The 25614-nt window shown below is 38.8% G+C and overlaps 1 protein-coding gene across 3 annotated transcripts; it reads right to left on the bottom strand.

Annotated features, from left to right (window-relative positions):
- Window positions 1–208: 208 nt before the first annotated feature.
- Window positions 209–25587, bottom strand: GOLGA3 (golgin A3). Of its 3 annotated transcripts, none has more exons than XM_015643962.1 (24): window positions 25482–25587; window positions 23475–23824; window positions 20382–20663; window positions 19412–19524; window positions 18257–18948; window positions 16950–17061; window positions 15574–15880; window positions 14773–14975; window positions 14374–14511; window positions 13267–13428; window positions 12148–12516; window positions 11747–11824; window positions 10539–10802; window positions 9941–10035; window positions 9561–9777; window positions 8832–8975; window positions 7999–8196; window positions 7425–7541; window positions 7052–7191; window positions 6129–6261; window positions 5808–5930; window positions 5292–5456; window positions 4923–5083; window positions 209–4347 (listed from the first exon to the last, which is right to left on the bottom strand). In XM_015643962.1, the coding sequence occupies exons 2-24, from the start codon at window positions 23602–23604 to the stop codon at window positions 4140–4142; spliced, it is 4551 nt and encodes a 1516-aa protein (XP_015499448.1). In that variant the 5' UTR covers window positions 23605–23824; window positions 25482–25587; the 3' UTR covers window positions 209–4139. The 3 variants fall into 3 exon arrangements, with proteins under 3 accessions (XP_015499448.1, XP_015499449.1, XP_015499450.1); XM_015643963.1 differs by having other exon boundaries at window positions 20505–20663; XM_015643964.1 differs by lacking the exon at window positions 20382–20663.
- Window positions 25588–25614: the final 27 nt, after the last annotated feature.

Genomic DNA, 25614 nt, shown 5'->3' with positions numbered 1-25614 from the left:
TTCAGGTAACTGAGAAAAATAAAAATATGACGGAAATAAAAACACAGTGAAGTTTAGATGTATGAAAAATCAATACACAATAATGTAATCGTTAAGATTTTTTTTTCCCTTAAAGGTTGCTATACAGCATATTCAGGATTTCAACATAAAAATTACTGCCCAAAACCAAAGAGAAGATGGTAACTTTCAAAGTAGGAACAACATGGGGCCCTTTAGCAAAAATAGTTTATTGCACAAAACTTTTAAAGGAATCCCTATGCACATAATTTTTATAATCAACATGCTTTGTATGATCATAAACATTAATTGTACATAGTGTAACTCCTCCAGCCCCTGGGTTATCCATTCTTCAAGAACATGGAATTATTAACTTCTGTCTGTACAAATACAGCCTAAGCAGACATTACTGAATGTCATACACGAAACAGAACCATTTAATTTACAATATCCAGAACATCTTTCCCTCCCCTAGAAATCTGTGCATCTCTACTGGAAATGAGGCTGCCCAAGACTCAAGTGTTGCTCATTAGTAGGAGGCAGAGTGATTGGATGACAGCTGATGAGCATTAGTAATTCCTCTGGACAGCAATTGCTTTCACAGGAAAATACTTAAAGGCTCTGATCACAGCAAGTCACATGCAACTATTCCCACTTTCTCCACAAAGCCAATAAAATGTACATCACAAGCTTCTGTATCAGCAGGAGTGAATTTATTATCTTTAAGGTAAATTTATATTGATAATACTACCTGTCCCCAGCACACCTTTGATGTTGTCACAGCTAACACTAAAATAGCTGTGCCACTGCAGTTCTCTCCCCTAAGGAGGAATATATAATCTATGACAATATGAACAGTAGAACATTCATCCTGGACATTACACGTGTGAAAATCTTACAGATTTCTGCAAGGATATTGCCTGAATAAACAGTATGGGATCAGATCCTCCCATTGCATGAGTGGGTAGGGGGCTCAGCTGATCCCAATACAGTGCACAAATATTTCCAAGAAATCTGGAAGACAATGGAATGGAGCATTATGCAATATTCAGCAATGCCAGAGACTCAGTAATATTTTATTCTATTGTAAGGTTTGCTGGTCTTTGTTGTGTTTTGTTTTTTTTTTTTTTTTTAAATGCACAGTTATTCAAGAGCCCTCAAAAACTCAACAGCATCTGAAAAAAATAATGCTGCATCATTTACCAGCTTTCAGCACTGGGGAACATTCTTACATTGCAGTGACATTTCTCCTTCAATGAGATTTGGTTTAGTACATAGCAACCAGTGAAGAAACACAGAAAATACATTCTATTGCAGTATTTGAAAAAGGAAAATAAATTTTTAAGAGATTATTCTTCAGGTTCTCCTGATTATTTGGCAGTGCTGTGACAGGCAGAGGGGAGACAATTTTCATTCCTACAACTAAGTTATTTTATTGCCTAGACAGCAGACCTGAAGCTTTGTAGACTGAGCATGCTCAGCCTCAGGGTGAGGCTCTTCAATATAAAGCAGCAACTATTTCTCTGGGTCATTTAAAACAGTTGATGAGCTTCAGGGAAAGGCCTTGCTTTTATCACACACTGCATGCTCTTTCTAGAAGACTTCTCAGTGACTTCTGTAACTTAGTACCTCACCACATTTAGACCCTCAAAAGTCTCACTGTCCTTCATTTAAGTAAATGACATGGTGTTTCTGTTTGTGGAAGAAGCACCTGGTGAACATGACAGGACAATACCCAGTGTCTGCCAGAAGCACTTGGGCCAATGCAGGAATCTAATCCACAACAGCTCCCTTATCTTGAAAAGGGAAACACATATCTAAGGCTACTTGATTGTGCAAGCTCAGATGTCTTCAGGAGCTACTGCAGCAGGATGCAGAATGGACACAAAAAGGACAGCTGACATTCAGAACAACTAAGAAGGTTTCTAACAATTCTGGCTTCTTTGATACCAGATAAACCTTTATCCATGCAACCACCGCCAAACTAACAGATCAGAACATAGTGGATTCTGAATTATAGGCAATGTATTTAATAAAGTGAACAGCAACATTAACGCTGCATAAGTACTTTAAATCCTGGACATTTGGTAGTTCTCTTGTACTGAATATATAATTCATTACAGTTTTATTTTTTCTTTAACAATACTGTGGTTTGGTTTTTTTTCTTCGTTGAGCTAATATACAGGCAACTTCAAGAACATGACAACAGCAAGATAATCAGTACCATTTACTCTACAATGTAGACTGCAGCAGTGTGCAGACATGTCTTAAGCTGGTTTGTAAAGCTTTTGACTTCAAATTGTTTGGTAAATCCATTTGATAGGCACCTAATGCCAAATCAATGCATTTCTTCCTTTACCAGTTGCAAATCCTTGACTGTCAGCATCACTTGACATTGACCCCAATAAAATCTAAGTTAAAATCCAGTAGCTACAGGGCATGAAATCATTCAGTATAAACACTTATAGTGCAAGGTGTTCAATTGGATTAGAGCTTGAAGTGGTAGTTACAGGAAGTCAGACTTTGGATAAATATAGGTGGGTTTGGGAGTTTTGTTTGGTTATTTATTCTTCACCTTACTGCTAAACAAAATGCAATATCCTTCCCCCTCCTCTGCAACAACCAAACCCAAAAACACCGACAGCCTTTTTGGAAAAATACATGAACTACAATTCTTTTTTCCAGCCTTTGAATCCACTTGTATTTAATATAATGATTTAATTTTTTTGGTAAACACCAAACTACAGTGGATATAACTGACCTGTTTTATGTTTTAAGGACAAAAACATTCTAGTACATGAACTGCCACTAAATCTTCCAAATACCTGAACACTGAATTTTAGGGTGAGGAGAAGGCTGGCTTATCACTGAACTATGAGCCACACGGAGCAACAGGACCAAAGATGAAGGAAACTAAAGTCAGCTGCTTTAAAAATAACTTAGTCAAGGTGTTCTGCAGAGGGGCTGCCACAGTACCAACACTTCCATCCACAGTGGACACCTTGTAACAGAGGGTGCAAGAAGTAGAGCAAGTGTGTGGGAGAAGATAAAACTATTAAAAATAATAATTTTATAGGCATTAAAATTATGTCTTTTAACATAAAAATAATTACATTTCTAAAAGCTCTGGCGTTAGGGGCTCATTTCCCTAAGCCATTTGTACAGTATGTCAAAGAAGAGCAAACTTAACATTAAAATAGTAACTGTAACAAAATCCCTCACTGTAGCCTTAACTTACAGTATATAAGCATATTAAACCAGATATTCAAAGTCAGAAAATTATGATTTTTTTCTTATAGATATATATATATATATTACACACATACTTTTTAATGGGTGTCTACTTCAAAACTTGAAATTAAAAGGTGCAAAGTATTTGTCCAGTGAAGCAAAGCTCACTACTGGCCTGTGACTGTAAGAGAAAAACATTAGCCAACATCCCAGGCAAATCTGCCAAAGATACCAACTGCTCTGCATTGCTTGTCTTTAGTCTTGTTCCTTCTGCAATAGGTCAGAGGTCACCTTCAGAACTGGAAATGGCTTACAATAATTTCTTTTCCTTCAAATACAGATATCTATAATCTGAATTTCAAGAATAAGAGATTATAGGAGGGACAAGAGAATACTCAGCATATCCAGTTCTCAACCACTGCTAATGGCTGAACATGAGAAGAACTTATTTTTCTCTATAGTTTGGCTACAACCCAAGATGGGGAAAAAATACATCCTACTCCCACAAATTAAAAAAAAAAACAAAAAACCAAGAAAACCTAGATTTACATAATCAACAGTAATTCCTTAACAAACTCACCCAGATTGAACAATTACATACTTAAAACCAGATGCTTCTCTTGACCTCATTTTAAACCTTCCTATGAATCTCTTACTAAACCCTCAAATGAGCAAGATTCACCACTTGGCAGTACCCAACATGACAGAATTGTTATGGCAAGGTTTCAAACAAACCCTTGGAATAGCATATTCTGCATTTACTATTCCATCAGTTTCTCAAATCAGTGCCCTTTGCTCCTACAGGCAAAAGCACAATGCTGAACAGCATTTAAAAAAATGAAATAAATAATTTTTATAAAGATTTGTTTATATACTTAAAGCAATAGGAAGAAAGACAACTGATAAGAAGGTTATAGTGTCAAAGCTTCCTTGTCACTAACACTACAATTCTCTTTCTTTTCATCTGCAGGAGGAGTCTCCTGCTGATCTGCTGCAGTTGTAGGACTTGTAGAAGTAAGGTCCATTAACTTGCCCTCAATATGAGTCCATGAAGACATTGATTCATGTACTGTAATGGTGTGTTCCTCCATCTGGCGCTGAAGGCTGTCCATTTCTTGCCTTTGAATGTATTGAGAACACAAAAAAGCAAAAATTAGCAAGTAGAAAACTAACTGCTAAATGCAAGACCAAAAAATTACTTTTCTGATTCTTGATACCTACCCCAATATAAACATATATATATATATATATATAAGATATAGCTGTATACAAGAGAAATAAATTTACAAGAAGCTTAGGAACTGTCTTCTTTAAGAGCAAAACAAATAAAATATGATTAATTCAAAAATATTAATAGCTGTTTCTGTTTTTTTTTTGCTGTGCACAAGTTAGGATGGACATTTTATTTATTTTATTGTAAAGTTTATTTTATTTTTATTTTATTTTATTTTATTTTAGTTTATTTTATTTTAGTTTGTTTTATTTTAGTTTTATTATTATTTTATTCTTTCACTATGGTAATGAGCATATAAGCAAGCACTTACAATGACAGAACTGTCTGTGACATCCTACTTTCCTAAATATAGTCCCAATAAAGAATTAATTTTACAAATCCTTTTTTCCTCATGGTGGCAGCTGGTTTCCTGAAAACATTTTTAAGATTCTTTAATATGGTTTAAAGTAGCAGGCCATACTTTAATTGCCGGAGACAGCTGTTCAGATTCTTTAGAGGCTCCTTGCTCACAGCTGTTGGTTTCAGCAGTTCTTCCAGCAAGGCAGCAGGCACTGGACAATCAGGAATCTTGACTGGAGTCACAGGATTGGAAGAGTTATTCTCGCCTTTCAGTTCTTTCCTCTGGTTAAAGGAAAAAAAGGGAGTCAGAAACACAATTAAGTTATTTCATCAATATCATTTTTACCACCTAGAAAGGGTCTCACATCACCCTACTGGTGCACATCTGCACAACAGAGCAGGAATCACAGGCACATTCATGTTAAGTTGTTTAAGAGCTTTAGCAGAGAATTTTCCTGTACTTTACAATGTGCTCTTCCTATTTAAATACCTTCTTCATCTTGCCATGCTTCAGGTCCAACTTCAGCTGCTGGTTCTGCTGCAGCAGTGACTTCATGCTGTTCTTCAGTTCAGTCACTTTAGCCTGCAGCATGAACTTATCCTTCTGAGTCACTGACAGGTCTTCCCTCACCATTTCCAACTCAGTCTTGATATTCTAAATGGGAAGAGAATCAGTGTGATGTAGAGAAACAGCATAAAAATTCCAGCCAACTCATGTTTTTATAATCTTTTCAGTTTCCAGATGAAACTGGAAATAAAAAACAACACACAACACCACTGTTTGAAACAAATTTGCCATCGCAGAAAATCAGAGGTTAGGTTAAAAGAAAGTCAGTTGCCTATTTGAATGGCATAAAGGTTGAAAAAATACAAAGGTAACAGCACAGTCAAAATAAAAATTCAGAAAAAAGTGTAAGTATGCTTTTAAAAAAGGAAAGTATTGTTTTTAATTATCCCCCTACAGCAATCAAAATTCCAGTCCATCAGAACTGGCTCAATGAAATACCTGCAAAACAACTTGTATCCCTTCTAACTCCTTGTGGCTGCGCTGTTCCGTCATGTCCAGCTGCTGCTTAAGTGTTTCAATTTCTCTTTCTTTTCGTTCTACTTCCCACTTCAGGTCTTCCACCTACCGGGGGGGAAAAAAAAAAAATCGTTGGAATTATCTAAAGGTGCAATCAACCACAAAATCTGAAATATGTTCTTGTGTCTCATGAAAAGCTTCTTAAGAAAACCTAGCAAAACTGTATTAAATATATTGAATTAAGGACAAAGTCATACAATGCAAGAGAAATACAAATAAACACAGTAAGGGTTCACTTTTTACCTCTTGGCTTACTAGAGGCTGTTCACTAAGTTTGTCATCCAGGCTTTTCTGCAGAACTTGGAGCTGAGATCTGGCTTCTGCCAGCTCTTCCTGAAACTGAGATACCTCCTGGGAATGCTTTTCATCCTCTACCCTGCACAGCAAGATTAACAGACACAGCAGTTACTCAATCTGTTCTTTAAAACAAGAACTTCACTGGGTTAGCCAGTTAACTAAAAACGACATGATGGTGCATGGAACCTGGTTAATTACAGCTCTGACTGAGCTGAGGGCTTTGCCAACAAATTCATGGAGCAACAGTTAAATCACAAAAATATATTATGAAAGAGATGTATAAATATTAAAGATTGGAAAAAAAAAAATCTACAAAATTTTTCAGCACTGATAATAGTCCAATTACAAACAACAGATTATGCAGCAAAAAAAATAAAACAAAACCCCATCAGCAATTTTGCTTTGTTTTTGGAGGAACAGGGTTAAGCTTATATCCATTTTCATGTAGGTCTGATAATTTCTTGTAATTTAACAAAAGAATTTATGTATGAGCAAACTAGATTTTAATACACTGTGGAACATAGACAATAATCAATCCTCTATGTAGCTCCTCAGGGATGTAAAAGAGAAGAATAATTGGATAAAGTGTTAATCCTTACTAGCAATGTGAAATAGTAGAAGTGTGTGGTGAAAGTGAAAAAAACCAGATTGTGAAACAGTAAAAACAGTGTACCTCAGTTCTAACTGAATTATAAAGAGAGAGAAATGTAGGTATTTGCTCAGAGTTCAAACAAGCATCTCGGTGTCAGGTTCTGATGGGGAACATTCAACATAAACCACCCCAAAGAGGCAAACCCAAAAATTCACTAATGTATGGCTTTTTCAGACGATTTGTTTTAATTACTGTTCTTTTTGAGACATAAACTTACTGCAGCTTGTCCACCTCAGCCTGCAGGGCCTGGACCAGCAGCTCTTTGGCATGGAGCTCCTTCTTGATCTCACTGAGCTCGAGCATTGCTGCCCGGTGGTGTCGCCTGTTATGGGCTGCATCCGCTTTGGCTGCTGCTTCCTAACAGGATAAAAAGATGCAGTTTTACTCTTGTTTTGTGTCTCTGCAGGTGAATCATATGCAGGAGCTTAATACAGGACACAACAGAGAAGGCATCAACTGATCTTTCAGCCACTGGCCTTTGTGACAGACCCCCTGCAGGAAGCAATGTTATAAAACACATATTTCATTTCAAGATGCTTTTTCAAATGCCTTTAAATCACTTTGTAAATAAATAAAAGATGAGTCATTACCTGCTTCTGAAGGTCTTTAACTTTTAACTTTTCCTTCTCTAGGGAAGCCTGTAAAGCTTGAATAAGTTGTTGCATTTGCTGATCCTCCTCCTCCTTCCGCTTTAGGACTGCCTGAACCTGTAACATGTCACAAAAAGAAATACACATATATAGAGAAAATATAAACACAAGCCAGTGCAGGGGTTGCAAAACAACTCTGCTGTTCACTGATCACTCCACACAACCTCACAAGTTGCTGTGGTTAAATGGTAGCTCATTGACTATGTCAACAGGAATGTATTACTATTGGAATAAAAATTATTTATCTTAATGAATCCACACATGTGGATTTTGTATGTTCCAACACTGTATGTACCTACACTTTCACTATGGAAAATATTGTAGTGCAATTTTATAATTTCTTTTTCTAGAGAAAACTCTGTTTAGTGCCAAGTCCCATTTCTGATCTCTTGTTCAACCCCATAGTGATGCTGTTATGCAACACAGGGGGGACCCAGAGCTGGAGAAAATGCACCAACTTTGTATCATATGAGCCAATTCCTTTCTGAAATTATTTCATTGAATAGTCAAATACCTGTAGATTCAGTTGTACCAAGTCTGCCTCTCTCTTTGCTAATGCTGTTTCGAGAATATTATTGTGCTCCCGCAAAGCAGCGTTGGACTGGCTGAGACCTGTAAGTTTTCCACGTTCGTGTTCCAGTTCAAGGGCCAACTTCTTATTAATTTCTTCTAAACGTTTTATCTTCTTCTTGAAGCCTCTAGATTCCTGAAGCTGTAGTCAAAGAAGAACACAAATAAAACAAACATAACCAAACAGCTTCAGGCTACTATTGCAAAAAAAAATTGTGAAAACTCATTAAGCATCTTGTTTTCCAGAATGGGATTTCTTTTTTCTTTTCTTTTTTCCTTTTTTAAATGAACATTAAAAAATAAGTTCACTTTGATGTTTTTTCCTGTTGGAGGACTAAAATGCTTGCTAGAAAGAAAAATCCAGGAGTACTGTTCAGGTGCAGATCCAGAGTAGTTGGTATCTATAAATTTTTTGTGCCACTCTAAAACTGAACACCATCACCTGGCCCTCAATGTCACTGGGGTTCCATGACTTGCAGTAGTTCCAAAAGCTAATGATTCATGGATCCTCACTGTCTTATGACCAGACACATGGTATCTAATACAGGAACCATTCTTCTCTCTCATCCTCTTTCCCTATAGGACAATGACTCATGAAACCACAAAGAACCAGCACAAGGCAACAAAATTTGCAAGTACAACTAACATGATGTTTCCTATCCATGATTTTGATTTTCTCCACCATTAGTATAAAATTTTGGTACTAAAATTTTTCCCTGTCTCTCAGGCACTTTTTACTGTCATATGCCCATCTACCAAGCAAATTCAAGCAATCACCTCATCCTCAAGTTCCAGCACTTTCTCTCTGTACTCTTCAAGCTCCTGGCTGGTCAGTGAAATCACTTCTTGCAACTCTTTTTCCAGCATCAACTTACTGCTGCTCACAGCTCGCAGTTCTGTCTTCAGAGCTTGAATCTTCTCCTAAAGACAAAGGGGTCACATATGATTAGTGCATCACCCATCTTCAGGAGTCACTTCTGCCTTGGTTCAAAAGCCTGCTTCTCTAGCAAATATGAAACAAGGTGCTACTGTTTAATTTAAAGGTCTTGCTCAGAGTTTTCCACCTTTGCATCCAGCTACTGCTGTTGGTGTATTTGATATCTTGCTCCATTGGTTCAAGAAATTGGACCTTTCCTCAGTAAATTAATTTTCTTATTGAAGGCCTAACATATATAAATAAGCTATGGCTACCTTGAAAAACTTTTAGCTGTCAATGAGAAGCAAGTAGTAAGAGCTAGAATCTTGGAAAATCTTCAGATACTAACTGTTTAAAAAAATATTAAAAAATCCCACCAAAAAACCAACCAACAATAAAAATTTCATCAGTAAATCTAGCTTACCAAATCACCTCTCTCAAATATAATTAAAGAAGTTCTCATGCTCAAAACCCCGACACCATGTTCTTATCTAGTTTTATTTTCCAAATATTTTCATCACTTCAGAGTGAAATAGTATTTCAAGACTTATAGCTCTGTCTTTGTACAATGTCAAAGGACATCTGCCTACCTGAGCAATCTGGTCATTCCCACCATCAGTAATTTGTGCTTTTAGTTTGCTCAGCTCTGCCTCAGCAGACTCCTTTGCAGTAAGAGATTCCTGCAGCTTCCGACTGAGAATGCTGACTGCATTCTCATAGGCTTTGTGTTTTGCTTTCATCTCTTTCTGAGCACTCGTCAGGTCCGACCCAAGACGCTTCATTTTCTGTTTCTGCTCTGTAATGGCCCTGGTGTGAAAGGAAAAGAAAACACCAGGTAAAAACAAAAGCTGCTTGACAAATAGTACTACAAGATTAATTTTTCACATGACCCAACAAAACCCAACATCTGAGAACCAAATATGAAAACCAAATGCTGTACTTCTTTTGCCTGTGCTAGAAGAACACTTACTTTTTTGCTTCTTCTTGCATTTGTTCTACTTGTTGTTTTAATGCCTGATTTGCCTCAGCAAGAGATTCCATTTGTTCCTTATCGAACTGCAAAGACTTAATGGGAAGGAAAAGAAGACCCATGAGAATAAGAACAAAAGCATGCTTGCTGTGTATGTTTCATGATAAAAGAAAAATATTGAAATTTTAAAATTACTTCCATCTCTAAATATAAACTGCTCTCCAGTTCTCCATATTCTCTTTTCCTTTAATTCCTCTTGAACTCTTCCATCTGAGGCCACCACTATTAACACACATGAACAGTGTTTGAAATTTGTTCTCAGATGGAGTTCACTTTAGGACTAAAGAAACTGCTTCCACATCAGTCTTCTACCACTCCTGTAGTGTTTCTCCCCACTCACTTACACGAGATGTTAGTAAGCAGTCATGCATTTACAGAATTTTGGCAGGTATACGTTGAAATGTCTAGACTATTTTGAGTGTATAATCAAGAACACTAACTTGCAAGTGGTCATTCTGTTTATATCCAAAGTTAATAGAAACAGCAGTGTATCCTGGATGTAACACTCTCCAAGTTCAAAGCCTTACACCTTCCATACCTGTAGACGTGTTTCCAAATCATCTCGTTCTTTCTGCACTGACTGGAGGTGATTTTCTATTTCCACCATCTGCTGGTGAACCTGAGATACTTCCTTCTGCAGTTTTGAATGCTCAGATTCAAGTGACTGTTTTTCAAGCTGGATTTTCAGCAGCTCTCGCTTTATCTCCTTCAGTTCTGAGTCCAGCCGCTTCTTTGTAGCTTTCAGCTCACTGATGAGCTGGTCCTTGGAACTCGCATCTCTTCGATAAGCTTCCACCATGACCTTGCACACAAGAGTTTCAAGAGGACCATGTCACCTCTGTTCCAGCTTTGCAGATTTTTGACTAATTTACTAGAAAGCATTTATTGATTTTCTTTTAGTTTGAGGGGCTGGGAGTGTGATACAAACCAGCATCAGCTTCTGTAAGATATTTAATCTGGTTCAAAGGCTTTTATGCAAGCTCAGATATAAAATAACAGTTCATCTTAGGAGTTCATTAAATGAAACACCTCAGTGTTCTCTGCAGTAAGGGACACTTTTCTTCACATTCTTTATGGAAACTGCATTAATTATGTGCCATTTTTAAAAACCAAACTAATTTTAAAAAAAATAACCATCCCATGCACACAATTAGTAACTTTTGCCATGAGAAGAGGGCTTAACTATGACTGACAGTTTAAACAGCCTTCCCAAACTTGAACATAACAAGCTAAAACAAACCTTGATGTTCCGTTAATAAGCAATCAAGCAGCAAATTAATGCCACCTTATAAATAAGACACATATATGTGCAATGCTAATGACATATCCATTTCAAATTACTGTTTCAAAATTGTTTAAATTCAGAATAAAATGTGCAACAAAACACTTATTTACCATCTCATTACTGAAGCAACTATGATTTTTCAAAGCTGCAATGAAGTGACAACACTTGAGGATTTACAAGTGCTTTTGCAAAAGCAAACCTGATCAACAAACCAGAGATTTTCTATGGTGGATCACTTGGCAAGCTCCCTGAAGCCCTATCAAAGCATGAATTTGCTGATGAATCAGCTTTTACATTAGCTGCAGATAGTTATAGTTTCTGTATTTCAATGTCACAACCTTTTGTGATACAAAGAATAGATTTAAATATCCTCATAACCTCCCCAGAAGTACAGGCCTTCACTGTAAAAAGAAGTGAATTCCTTGGGTTTATGTCTCTGAAATTTCATTGCTTTTGCTTACCTTCTGCTGCAGGAACTGTTCCTTTACTTTTTGAAGTTGTTTTTTGAGGTTGGCATTTTCTTGTTGCAGATTTTCCACCTGCCAGAGGGGGAAAAAGTAAACATTGCTTTATGTGCCAAATGTCATATTACACCTGATTTGTTCAGTGAGCGTATCTGTCTGATTTGTAACAACTGCCTAATCTAACAAGGATGCTGTTTCTGACTAAGCATCTCAATGGTTAGATAACACAACATTCTATACAGAAGGTCCCCACACTGGGAGCCAAATTACTGCATAGGAAAGATGTTTGGCCCACAGTGACACAAAAAAGAGCAAATTAAAAAATTACTTCCCAAACTGTGACCTGCACTCCAAATTGTTGTGTTTTAAAACTGGCAAGATCTCAGAAGGATCATTACCTGGCTTGACTTGACTGCCATTTCTTGTTTCAGCTGCTCCAAGATTTGTGATGTTTCCTCTGTATCTTCTCCAAGGCGTGTTGCTCCTTCATCAAGTTGTTCTTTACTTGCTTTTGCTGCCTGCAGAGCAACTTCCAACACAATCTTCTCGTTCTGCAAATACTGGATCGTGTCATCTTTAGAAGCAGCATCGCTCTGCAACTCTTCTAGCCTGGCCTTCAGCTCATCATACTGTGTTTGCAGGTCATCCAGGGACTGCTCTTTGGTGTGCAGTGTCTCTTGGGTAAGAGTCAATTGCTTCATCAGGTCTAGGTGCTCTTGCTGCAAGGATTCAAGCTGCAGATCTCGCTGATGCAAAGTCAACTTGACCTGACAGGAAATATTTTAAGATTAAATTAATACAAAACAAAGGTTATCTTTGCAAAAGCACTCTAATCAAAAACAAGTATTGTAATTAATATTTTAGCCTGTAGGAGAAAATAGCAGAAAGTGAAAATATTTTTTAGCTTTCTTAGGCTGCTTCTATTTGCTCTGTTAATTGTATGAACGGCCTTGAGCAGCATCTGTTACCTTACAGGCTAAGCAATGACCAGAATGACAAACCTAAAATATTTATAGCACTCATTTTATTTGAAAGTTTTACCTGAAAAATGTGTCCACAGTAAATTCAGCATTATTAATAACACCATATCATTACATGGAATATAGCACTGAGCTATCACATACTTCATGTCACTGCAGCCCTTGACCTGCTGCCTGCATAAGGTTACAAGGTAAAAGCAGGGCTCTGTAAGTGTAAATGTATGTAGTGATATCCTGACTGCCTAACAACTTTGAACATGGATCTTGTCTATACTTACAGTGATCACATACTGAATTCACTAAGAAAACCCAGCATCTGGCAAGACAGTAGTTATGGAATTTTTATAAAGTATTATTACTGACATGTCTGAAACAAAGGCCTTTTCACCAGGAGCAGAATGACTTTAATATGTACTTCATTTTTGCAGCAATCTTTCAGGTTTTAAAAATAAGTTCAGAACTCAGTATCTATTTATTATTGCTTTTTCTGCCAATCTTCTCTTGGAATTCCTGGGAAGTTGATTAACAACAGTTTACCTGTTCCAATTCTTGCTCCAATGTTGCTGCAGAATCAGCCATTTTCTGAAGCTGTTCTTTCTCATCCTCAAACTCCTCTAGTTTTCTCTGCAAGTCTTCTTCCACCATGGTTTTAGCCTCCTGGATCTGCATGAAGGCAGCTTCTTGATCTAACATGTCAGCCTGCATAGAAAAAGCATGGAATCAACTTCTACAGTTTGAGGGAAGGAGTGGGAAAAAGGAAAAAATAACCAGGAAAATAGAAAACTAAATTATTAGGAAAGTTTGTAGATAAAAATACAAAAATAATTCTGATGTCTGTTTCACACACCTGTATGCCTTTATTGAAGTCACTCAGTTTCCTGTACCTAAAACACCTTAGAATAATAGTGAATGTCTTGCATACTTGTGACAATCTGAAATCCTATTAAATAATGCCTTGTCCTTTCTCAGATGATGAGCAAGATATGAAGAAAAAGAATTGTTATTAAAATTAAGCTGTTTGGGATAATTCTAAACCAAAAGGGATTCCTTGGACACTGTAGCTATTCAGGAAACAGTCCTGTAATTTACACAAGCTATCAGTAACACTGCAGGTGCTTCCACTAACCTGCTGCTTTACTCTCCTTTGAGACTCAGAAGCAGGAATGTCACTGAAAATCAGGGGAATTGAAGGTTCTTAGACCTTTGGAAGTGACCATACTGCACTTCAGATTTTACCCAACTTTTCTTACTGGAGGGAAGGAAGGACAAACCTGATTACTGAGCAATTTCACACACTTAAAAAAGCACGTTACTAGTTTAGATTAACTTCCAATTAGATTTCCTCTTGAATAAATTAATGGATGGGCAAATTTATATTTGCCTTCAAAATTCAATTAAAAACAAATACCAGAACTGAATATGGAAGTATCACCTTCAAATGGGAAATAATAGCCTTGCTCCCTCTTATTGTTCATAATGCCATGCAAATTTATTTGCTCTGAAATATTTACTGCTTATATAATGCAGGATTTGAACCAATTCATAAGAATTCTATGTTACTTTGCTAGACTACCCTTGATCTTACAAAACATAAATACACAATCTAGACAGAACATAACTCAAGAAAACCATCTACAACCATACCTCAATATTTTGTAACTGTGCTGCAATACGTTCCTTTTCTTTAATGGACCTGTGCTGGGTTTCAGTCAGCTGCTGAGACAGGGCCACATTCTCTAGTTTGAGATGCTCCAACATTCCTGCTTGAGTCATTTGCCCAGCCTAAAGGAAGGAAAAAAAATCACAGATTAATACCAACAGAATTTAAGAGTTTTGGGGAAAAAAATAAAACAAAATAAAAATAAAAATAATAAAAAAAATTAAAAAAAAAAAAAGTTTAAACTGTGTGTGCCTTATTTCAGCCACCATGAAATGGCACTGGTGCAGTCAGGCCATTGTAAAAGGCCACTAGGTTGTCCTGTTGATAAAACAGACAAGAAAGAAGAGATTCTCAATTCTCCCATATGCAATAAATCACAATACCTGTATATTGGCCATCTCACTCTGCAGCCTGACACGGGCCTCCTGTGCCAGGACCAGCTGCTGCTGGTACCACTGCCTCACATTTTGGAGAGATGTGATTTCTGTTTCAGATGCCTTCAGCTTGTTGGTCAGCGTGGTCCGTTCCAGCTGCACCTTCTGAAGCTGGGTCTGCAAGGAAGCCAACTGCTGGCGCAGGTCATGAACTAGAAAAACAAAAATAAAGAACTTGGACTAACACACCCCATTGTGCTATTTTTATGCATACTTTTTCAAGGATTATTGCTATATTCATAGTTTTTTCTACTTTTCCTTTATTGTTGAACAGAAGCACATATGCCTAATTATACAAAGATTGGATTTTTCTACCAAAGTGCTAGAATCCAAAATACCAGGTCATAAGCAGAATAAAATTAAACTAAATGAATCACTTCTCTAAGCATTCACAGTTCCTTAGAGGCAGAAAATAAGAACTAGCTAAACATCAGGAAGTAGGTGTCCTGGCACATAGAGTCATCATTACAAATCAACATTTGTACAATTTTCCAAAAAAACAACTAGACCACTGTCTGGACTAAATATTTATGCCTCCCTCTCCAGGCTGGCAGTGGCAGCTTGCAAACTGTGACACTTCTGTGACACAAAATCAAAGCCAAACATCTTAAAATCCAAACCGTTTTATTAGTATGATATCAAATAAACACAAGTTTAAATTTCTTCTTCTTCCTGGACTTCAGAATCAAGTTGAAATGACATGATTTATGGAACAACACATTTTAAAGATTGACATTTACATCATCCCACCTGTACTGTCTCTGGTGAGAACATTTTTTTGCATATCTTCAACCTTCTGCAGGAGTCTCTGGTACTGCTCCTCTGCTAACTGCAAATCATTGTTTGAAGAAGCTAAACTGGCATTCTTTGCTTCCAAGGCATTTTGCAAGTCAGCCATTGCTCGTTCCAGATCCCAGCAAGACTGCTTTAATGTGGCCACTTCTGAGCTCAGGGATTCCTGCTTCTGCTGGCTGTTCTGGCTGTGCTCCATCTGTGCCTGAAGCTTCATGTTCAAAGCTGCAAGTTGGGCTTGTAGCTCAGTCTTCTCTTTGAGAGCCTGTATATGTCCAGAAAATCAAAATACAGGAGTCTCATGAAAAATATATTAATGGCTGACTAAAAAAGATGCCCAGCAAAATGGCTTTGATAAGGCAAAGACCACTTGCTTGTAAGAAATTATTTTTAAAGCAACACCTCACCTATCAGGTATTTCAGATAGTCAAAGAAAATAGAGGAAAGCACATACAAAATATAGAGCATTGTATGTCAGTAAGCACATCAGGATTTTTCATAAAACACATATTTCCACACTTTAAAGAAGAATTCTTTATATTTGAAGTGCTATACCATCAATTAAAACAAAGAGAAAATATTTTAAAAGACATTGCTAGCACTGCTTCAGATTTATTGTCTCTTTTATTTTGACTTTTAAAAAACACACACAAAACCGTCACTTTTTTCTTTTTTTTTTTTTTAAAGTGATATTTGAAGACTTTACCAACTTTCTACTAATCCTCTTCAGCATCTGTACTGGGTTTACATGGCAAGGTTTTGGTACTGGTGGTCTACAAGGGGTGGTCCCTGTGAGCAGCTGGCAGAAGCTTCCCCCTTTCCCAGTGGAGCCAAGGCCAGCTGGCTCTGAGATGGACCCACCACTGGCCAAGGATGAGCCCATCAGTGACATGGCAGAGCCTCTGGGATGAGTGATTTAAGAAAGTGAAAAAAATAAAAACCAAACCAGCAGAAGAGCAACAGCAAAGATAAGAAAGAAAACTGTGAGAGAAACAGCTCTGCAGACACCAAGGTCAGTGCACAGGGAGGGGCAGGAGGTGCCTCTCACTCTGGAGTAGAGATTCCCCATCTCTCTGTCCTTATCTCAATCTCAACCCATGTGCCTTTCATTGTTATTTCTTCTCTCCCCTGGCCAGCTGAGGAGAGGGACAGAGCAGCTTTGGTGGACATCTGGCATCCAGCCAGGGTCAGTCCACCACGGCATTCTTGTAAAGTACCTTATTCAACACTGTTGCTGCAAAACAATTCCACAAGTAATGAGCAAGAGTCTCTTGAAAATTAATTAAAATATTATTTTGATTTGCTGAATACAGAATTCCAAATTAATTTTCTACCTGATTGGCTTCTAGTGAGAGTGCTTCCAGTTGGCCTTCAAGTCTCATCTTCTCCTTCATAACCTGCAACATCTCGTCATGAGTTCCTGCGATAGAGCTTTCCATAGAAATACTGGAGACAGAGACAGCACAAGCACAGTTACAGGATTAGAATACAACACTCATCTAGTTGAAGAAAAGTGACTCTGAAATTAAGAGGTACCCAGACTCCATGTGGCTTAGACTGTAGGACATTTTTTCTGGCTTTATGATAGATCCAGAACACAGTGTAATCTCTATTAAAAAGAGAAAGAAATTATATTCATTCTAAGGTTTTATACTTTAGTTTCCTGTACTTGAAGTAAATAGAATCTAGTGTGGCACCATATATTTGTTATTTTACAGAAGTGCAATCATTGACTTCATATTCTGTATTTACAGATCCCATTTTAAGCAGACAGCTTGATATAATGGGATCACAAAACCTCCACAATTATTCTCACAACTGTCTGCTTTAATGTGCCTGAGAAATACCAACAGCTGCTGCAAAAGGAGGAAGAACAGGTATTTGGCATAAGGGATTCCTTATGCTGATTCACTGCTGAACAGCCAAGGCATCTGGACAAAAAGATCTCTCGTTACCATAAGAAATAGATCTAAGCCAGAATAATCACCAACAATTGATTGTACACTTCAACATCTCTGGGCATGACACTTTATTCCAACAAAGCGGGGGAGAGCAATTTCAAAAGGCTGTATGACACATCCATCTGCAGACAACTGATAAAAAGCACACATTGTTAAGGACTTCACCAGGCATGTACTTGCTTTCTGAATCAGTTTAATACCTGTCATATACACATAAGCTTGGGAGACTAAATCTCATTCTGAAATGGCTGAAGAGGGTAAATATCTAGGACAAGACTCCTGGCATTTCTTAACTATGTGAGGTATGAAAGGTACATGAATAGATTAGGGAAAGGACAATACTAAATATCACTGAGGCAGTCAAGTCTGCACTTTCAGACTATAGACCAAGGCTCATGAGTGATTCAGTGAATGAAGTCCTACACAGACAGAAACAACGGCTTGCAGTATATTTAACACAGCCAGTGGCAAAAATACCTTTCTCTAAAGATATACTTAGTAAATAGGTACTCAAGTGAAGCAACCTCTCAGATTCTTTTAGAATTTGTAAGCTACTAACAGACTCAATCACAGTGTAAGTTAAAACTGGATCTAAAGTTAGTAGGAGGGAAAAGGAGGGAAAAAGGCTGCCTGTTACAGCAGAAAGAAAATTTCATTAACTAACAACAGATCATTCTTACCTGCTAGAAATACTGTCCCTCCTGCTCCGTACCTCCCCATTAACTTCTTGCTCTTGGGCCTGATGTTCCACTGCCGCAGCCTGCAGCACCTCACTGATGGAAGGAAATTGCCCCATTGCTTCAGGATGTATCTTCTGGCCATTTATTGTATATGGAGTATCCTGTTTGCCTTCTGCATTCTGTGAACTGCTATAGAGGCCTTTCCCTGACACACTGCTGTAGGTAGAGCTGTCACTCTCATTTCCATCCAGCCTCATTCCCACTTCACTCCCATCGATTTCTGAAATGCTATCTCCTGCCAAGGAGGAATTCTCTACTCGATCATCCACATCAGAGGGCAGACTGATCTCAGAAACAACTGATGTTGGACCACTTCTGCTTTGCATCAGAGCCCCCCCAGATAAGTCAGTAGGCACAGAATTCCCAGTAGCATTTCGAGCATCTGAATCTTCAGTTCTGTAGTCAGCCAAGGACCGGATCTTGCTGGCTTTAGATTTTGAGCTTCTTCTTTCTTTTGAGGATGCTGGAAGTCCCAAGCTACCCAGCTTTGGCCCCCTGGGGACGCTGGTCCGCAAAAAGGAATATTCTTTTGTCATTGCTACAGTGCTGGCTCTTGGCAGGATTTCTGGATTTAACATAAGCTCAGGATCCAGGGTGCTGGAGGGACGGGTTTTGGATGTAGACTGACTTGACTAAAAGAAGCAAAGAGCCAACAATAAATTCCAGAATGTTAACTTTGAAATAGCATCAAGCTGTAAATTAAGATAGAAAGCTCTACACTTTTAAACTGATATTATACACTTGTCCTTTCATATACAAGATAAATTATATCATCAATCAACCCTATCAAGCTGCAATATATAGATGTTAAAAATGTTAATGTGAGACTCTAAAAGGTAACTGAAAATATAGGCAAAATTGAACATTTAGGTTACTTTAAGTTTGGTGTCTGTTTTTCCCTCCCCTATTTTAATTAGCACAAAATGGTACATTACTGATGAGGTAACAGAACCAAATTCTGCCTGTCCAGGAGAAATAAATGCTTTCTCTCATTTAAGAAAACTACTGAATGTTTTAAATCAGGGCACAGAAATGGTAAAGTTTTCAAGCTTCTCAACAAAACACAATCTAGAAGGTGTGTTGTGTGGTACTCACTCTTTCTTGGTGTCTCTTCACTCGGTATTGCTTAAGCTGTTCTTCCAGACGCCTTCTTGCCTGAAGCCTGATTTGTTCCTCATTTTCCAATGGCAGTGAAGACTCTACTGAGCCTGTAAGGGAAAGGTATCTTCACAGTCAAACAGAAAACTCCAGCACAGGCAAAAGGGATGCAAAAGGTAAAAGCCCCTTCTACCATCAGCAACATGCTTCATGCTTAAGCAAGGAACAAAAGGAAAGCCCACTGACATGCACCTCAAATGACCCTCTTCAAATATATCCTTGTGTAAGCACTGATAAAACCTGTGGACCTCCACTGCTCAGTCTGAAAATGCTACAGTTCCTCGACAGATATATGACAAGAAATTATACAGCAAGAAAAAACATATTGCTGTCATTCACCTGTCCAGCATTTCTGACAGCACTAAAATTCTAAAACTAAGCAAGACCTCCACAGTCCCTTCATTCCCTACAAGCAGTGGAAAACTGTTCCCTAGGTACATTTTCTTACCTTTCATCAACTCACATTAAACCTTTCCTATAGTAAGACTTTTAGACACCTTAATATAAAGGCTTTCCCTTCTCCCCTCTTCATTGCTCTTCTCTCCTTTTTTTTTTCCTTAGTTTAAAATCACCTAGTTCCACTGTTCTTTTTTTTTTAATGTTCTTTTTTCACTGTTCTTTTTTCACCTGTTACTCCTAATTATCAAGGAGATTAGAATAGCTTCAGCCCCAGAAAGCGTGAATTCCCCTCCAGCGAAGAGCCAGTTTTAAATGGTAAGGCACATGCCTTAGCTGCAGCAGAGGGTGGTTTACTGAAAGAAAATGAATTGTAGTTCTAAGTAAAAGTTTACTGCAAAAATGAAGTTTAGTTCAAGCTTAAATGATACAGGAGTCCAGAGCCAGGCTCAGAGTAAAAAGCTTTATGGAGCAAGAGAAAGCAGGGGCACCATCATAAACAGATGCTTACACAATTCAGTTTCTTGCATGGGAAGACTTAGTTTGAGAGACTGCAAAGCTTCTTTTCTAAGAGCTATGCCCTCAGCACTAGTTCCCTGAGACTTCCTTAGGCTGTCATGGAAACCAGTCACACCTGGGGATGACTCTTCACCCTGCTCACTGCTGGTAGGATCAAAAGATACAGGAGAGTCGGGGCAGAGCGGCTCTGGCCCATTCTGGCAGGCATCCGCTTTGCTGTTTATCTCCAGACTTCCCTCTTCATTTGGCACTTCGTTGATGTTATTACTGGTAGCTGGAAAAGAAAGTTTTACTGAGCTACACTTCAAGCTACCCCATTCATCTTCATAGCTCCACCCAAATACAATGCCAGCACTACTGCCTTTATATTGTATGAATATGGAAATTGCTACTGACAGCAACTGGCAGGAGAAATTTCATAGAGGATTTTTGATTCTTTACTTTAAAAGACCAGAACAAGCACTTTTTTCAACAAGCCTTACAATGTTGCCCTCAAGCAGGACCTCAAATTCATCATATAAAATATCTGCAAAACTTCACAGAGGTTTTTAAATCGTGTTAGGTTTAGAAACATGAAACACAGAGTGTAAGGAACTCTGAGGAGCAATCTACCACAAGTAAGCCTCAGCAGCTGCAGGCCTGTGCTGAATGATTCAGCTCTTTGATGTGCAGCTGGACACTGGGGAGAAAGCATCCACCATCCCGATTTCCAGCCTGGCCCAAGCAGTTTCTCAATTTTAAACTGAGTTTACATTTTTTCAAATAGGATAGCTTCATCTAAAGTACAGTAGCAAAGCTCATATGTATCAAAATAATAAACCTACCAATTAAAATGCAATTCAAGAATCACTTCAACACCAATTTAATCCCCACTTACTAATATTTTTCTTTTCCAGAAGGAAAAAATTCATATTCAAAACCAGATAAACATTTCATAGGTTTGTACTCTGGATTTCTCACACATTTCTGTTTCACTTGGCTGGGGACTACTAACATTTATTAATCTCCTGTTGCAAAAAAGCCCTGTGTATCTAATTTTAATTACTATAGATCTCAAATGAGCAGAGCACTGGAATAGCCACTGCCTTTCTGTTCATTCCCACACCACATTATTACTGAAGAAACTGGAACTCACTGGAATAATATGCAAGATTTGATTTTTTTCCTAAAGACGGTAGAAAATATTTAACATTTATGATCATAAAGCATTTGCAAGAGCAAAAGTCAAGTTCCCATCTCTGCAGTGCATCTTCCCTCAAGCCAGCTCAGTGTGAACCAGCAGAGAGGAAACTGAATGAGGAAACTGAATTTGGGTAGAAATATAAAGCTTTCAGACTTAGGCTGCCAAAACCCATCAGCTCTAATATTTGAATCAAAATACTTTTGAGTATCTTATTTGTCATGCAGACATTTCAGGCTATTTAGCCTTAATCACTTCTCTGATTTAGACCATGTCACAAAAACAGTAGCAGTCATGATGGAAGGGGTAGGTTGAACAAGGATGTAAAGGAGGACAGAGGGAAAGACAGGACAGAGGGAGGACAGAAATGCTTTTTATGACTAACATTTTAGAAATAGAATATTGGTAAAACCGTACTTAAAATAGGTATAAAATGTTAAGAATAGCCACAAGAAGCCAAAAATAAAAAGACAGCTCATACATTCATAAATACTGTTTCTGCCCATCTCAGAAACTGCATCAGGTTTATACTTTATTCAGACTTTTTCTTCACAACAGTGAGTGGTATACATATACCAAAGGGATGCTGGAGCAAAGTTCTGGCAGAATGGTTTCCTGGCAACTTCCTGATGCCAGGAGACACTCAAAATCTAAACACTCCTTGAACTAAAGTAATTTAAAGGCAGAAGTGTCAATACAGCTGCAGTCTTTTTAGAACAATAGGCAAGGAAATGCAATTAGATTAAAAACAGTAGAAAGATACACTATCTATTTGTAAGCCACAATTTGAATGTCCAACACAGGAGATGACAGGAACCTGTGATCTGCAGCTCCATAAAAGACGAATGAATCATCACCTCACTACACCCTGCCACTCTGATAACAGGCAGCATAAGAAAAGCAAATAAAGTGTCAGGGCCTCCTCTCTGCTGCCTGTGACAAGGTGACAAAACTGTGCTGCCAGAAAGCCCCAACCTCATCACGTCACCTCCTTTCACATAAGGAACCACTGTGTTTTTGTGTCTACACAGGCACAGTGTACACACCTCTCCACCCAGCCACCCCCACACCCTTATACACCAACATATCCTCACACTCCTGCCAGGGAAACACAGAGATTTCAATCCAGTGCAGGGAAAATACTTTCACAGTGAAAGCAGTTAAATACTGCAATGGGCAGGGAGGCTGCTGAACCTCCCACTACAGACACTTTCAGAATTCAACAGGACGAGGCCCTGAGCAATCTGATCTAGGTGTGTGCTCAGTGCAGCAGGTTGGACTAGATAACCCACACAGCTCCCTTCCAACTCAAGTTTGATTCAATAATCTACTCAGACAGTGGGCTTTAAATAGTTTCTCGTAAATAGCTGCATGATTATTTTATTATAGAGCTTGTCTACTAGCTTGTATAAAAGTTACTTTGAGATAAATTGGTGAGTACATGCCAGCATCTCTCTTTCATAAAAGGAAGCAGAGCCAGATGCTCTGGGTTCTGCCTAAGTGATCTAATTTATTAGGAAGATATCTTCTGCCAGAATAAAGTACTCCAGTCACAAGCTTACTCTGGAACAGCCATTTCTGGACTGATTGTTCCAGAGAGTCTCAGGTGTACACTCTCAGAAACATTATCTGAAGATAGACTAACACCTTGAACAACAAATACTCATCTGACAGCTGATAGTATTTAAGTTAATAGTTTGGTTTTGCTTTCAAAAGAACAAGTTCTACAGCTAAAAAACAGTTTTACATACACACAGAGCTACAGACTTCACCAAACTTGCTTAAAACTGCTCTACAAGAAATTCCTGATCTCAAGGGAAAACTTCACCTGAACAGTAACACAGATGATTATATAAAAGCCTGAGTATGACTAGGAAATTATCTGGTGCATATTAAATAACTTACTGTTAATTTCATCTGTATTAACTAGATGTGACTTGGCTTTACAATCCAAAAGTTCTTCAGAGCTGGTGGGAGCTCCATTACTGCTTCTGCTCTCCAAGTGAACATCCTGCTGGACAGATGAGGAGTCCATGGTAAAAATGGTCCAGATCCCTGGAAAGTTCTTCTCAACAATTTTCCACCAAGTGAACTACCAAGTCCTGTTTCTCTCCATCAGCAAGAACAGCATCAAGATGTCACACAGGAGCACGGTTCTGAGCAGTAGAGATGTTGGTGTGCAGCAGGCAGCTGCTAACGCCACATCATGGAAACAGCTCGTAGACAAAGTTGTAATCACCAAGGAGCTGAATCCTCTAGAAAAAAAATGTAGTGAATTTACAAACATTTACTAGAGCTCTGAAAATATGAGTTAAAATAAAGTACTGCCCACAGACAGAACGAGAACACGTGATAAAAACAGAGGCAATGAAATACAACTAAGTATCCAGATTTGGGGATAAAAAGTGATCTGTTTATGCTCACTATTTTAGTAGCACTGATGCACTGCAGAACGATGCAACAGATAATATTTAGCAAGACAGCTGATTTAAAATCCTTGTCCATTTTAATGGAAAGATCTCTTTAGCCTCCACTTTAAGAACAAAGTCAGTATCAGAGTGGTATTCCCCTCTGTAAATTACAGTATATATATATATACGTATATACATACCATGTATCTCATTAAAAGGAATGAGTTTCAATATCTTTTGCTAAAATGAAGTACGGAATTCAGATTTAACTTTTTCTAAATTAAATTACATCCTTACTCTTTATTTGTCTGCAGAATGACAAGTATGAATCACCATAGAGACTCTGAACTACTCATTACAGCACAAGTTGGCAGTCAGAATATCATCGCCTGAATGCAGCTCAACATTGCCTTCTCCTATGACCAGCCAAGAAAAGGATTTCCAAACACAGTTTATAGAATCTGCAATTTATTCTTTAGGTATTCAGGTAACCTCTGGAGGGGATGGGGGAGGCTGTTGGGAGAATGTCAAATCAGGAGTATTTTGCCTGCATTTTTACATGAACACAAACATTCTGAACATTCTTTCATATCTCCAGAGAGCACTTGTGTAACTGCTACTGTGCCACACTGCCCTGGTAACCCTGCAACAACACCATCACCTCCAAAATGTTACTGAAGCTGCAAACAGCTCAGGGCACACAGGAAAATACGATTATGTACATGACACAGAGATGAGCTGTGAAAGAGTAGAAACCTGCCACACCTTTCTAAACGGGAAACCTCCACAAAAAAACAAAAAAACAAAAACAAAAAAAAACCTCGCCTTCACTGTGATTTGTTACTAATTTTTAAAGATTTTCAGTATAATAAAGCTTTCTGTAAAACTCCTGGAACTTCCATTGCACAGCAAATAGATGCTACATGACAGGTTACCATGAGGAATTACAGACAAAACAGAAGCAGTATTTTGGCCCCTTACACCTTGTGAAAATCCAGCTAACAAGAGATGGTTTGTTGTCTTTGTCATAAAACATGCTTAAATGATCCAGGTGATGAAGAATGGCTTTCTCCTGTACAACCCATTCCCAATATTAAACGGTGCAGTATTCTGGCCTCAGAGTCTTTTCGTACCCCTTTGCTGCGCACAAGCAGACGCACACACACAGAGATGCAGGCATGCCACGGGAACACAACAATATCCCCACAGGGAAAGAGCTGTATGAAAGTCACCGATTTTGCTTAAAACACGAACAACCAGGACGACAACGGTTCCCGGTCACAGACCGGGGAGGCACCAGCAGACACGGCCGCCGGGTCCCCGGGCCGGGCACGTCCCTGGGCGCCGGCTGAGGCAGCGGGAGGCCCGGGACCGCAGCCCGGAGCCGGGCCGGACGGCTCTCCGCCCCCCGACAGCCCCGATCGCCCCGCGGCCTGCAGCGGCCTCCGGCCCCCCAAGAGCCGCCCCCACCGCCCCCCATCCCGGCCAGTCCCCCGCAGACCTGGAGCCGCCCGCCCGGCGCCAGCTCCTGCCCGAGACGTGGCGCTGCCTGCGCCGGGAAGGGGCGGGCGCGGCGGTGCAGCGCGGTTCTCACTCCGCCGCCAGCCGAGCGCTGCCGCCGCTGCTGCGGAGCG

The sequence above is a fragment of the Parus major genome, chromosome 15 (assembly GCF_001522545.3).
Source record: "Parus major isolate Abel chromosome 15, Parus_major1.1, whole genome shotgun sequence".
Classification (NCBI taxonomy): domain Eukaryota; kingdom Metazoa; phylum Chordata; class Aves; order Passeriformes; family Paridae; genus Parus; species Parus major.
The sequence above is the reverse complement of the archived record's forward strand: the minus strand, read 5'-3'. Positions and strand labels throughout refer to the sequence as shown.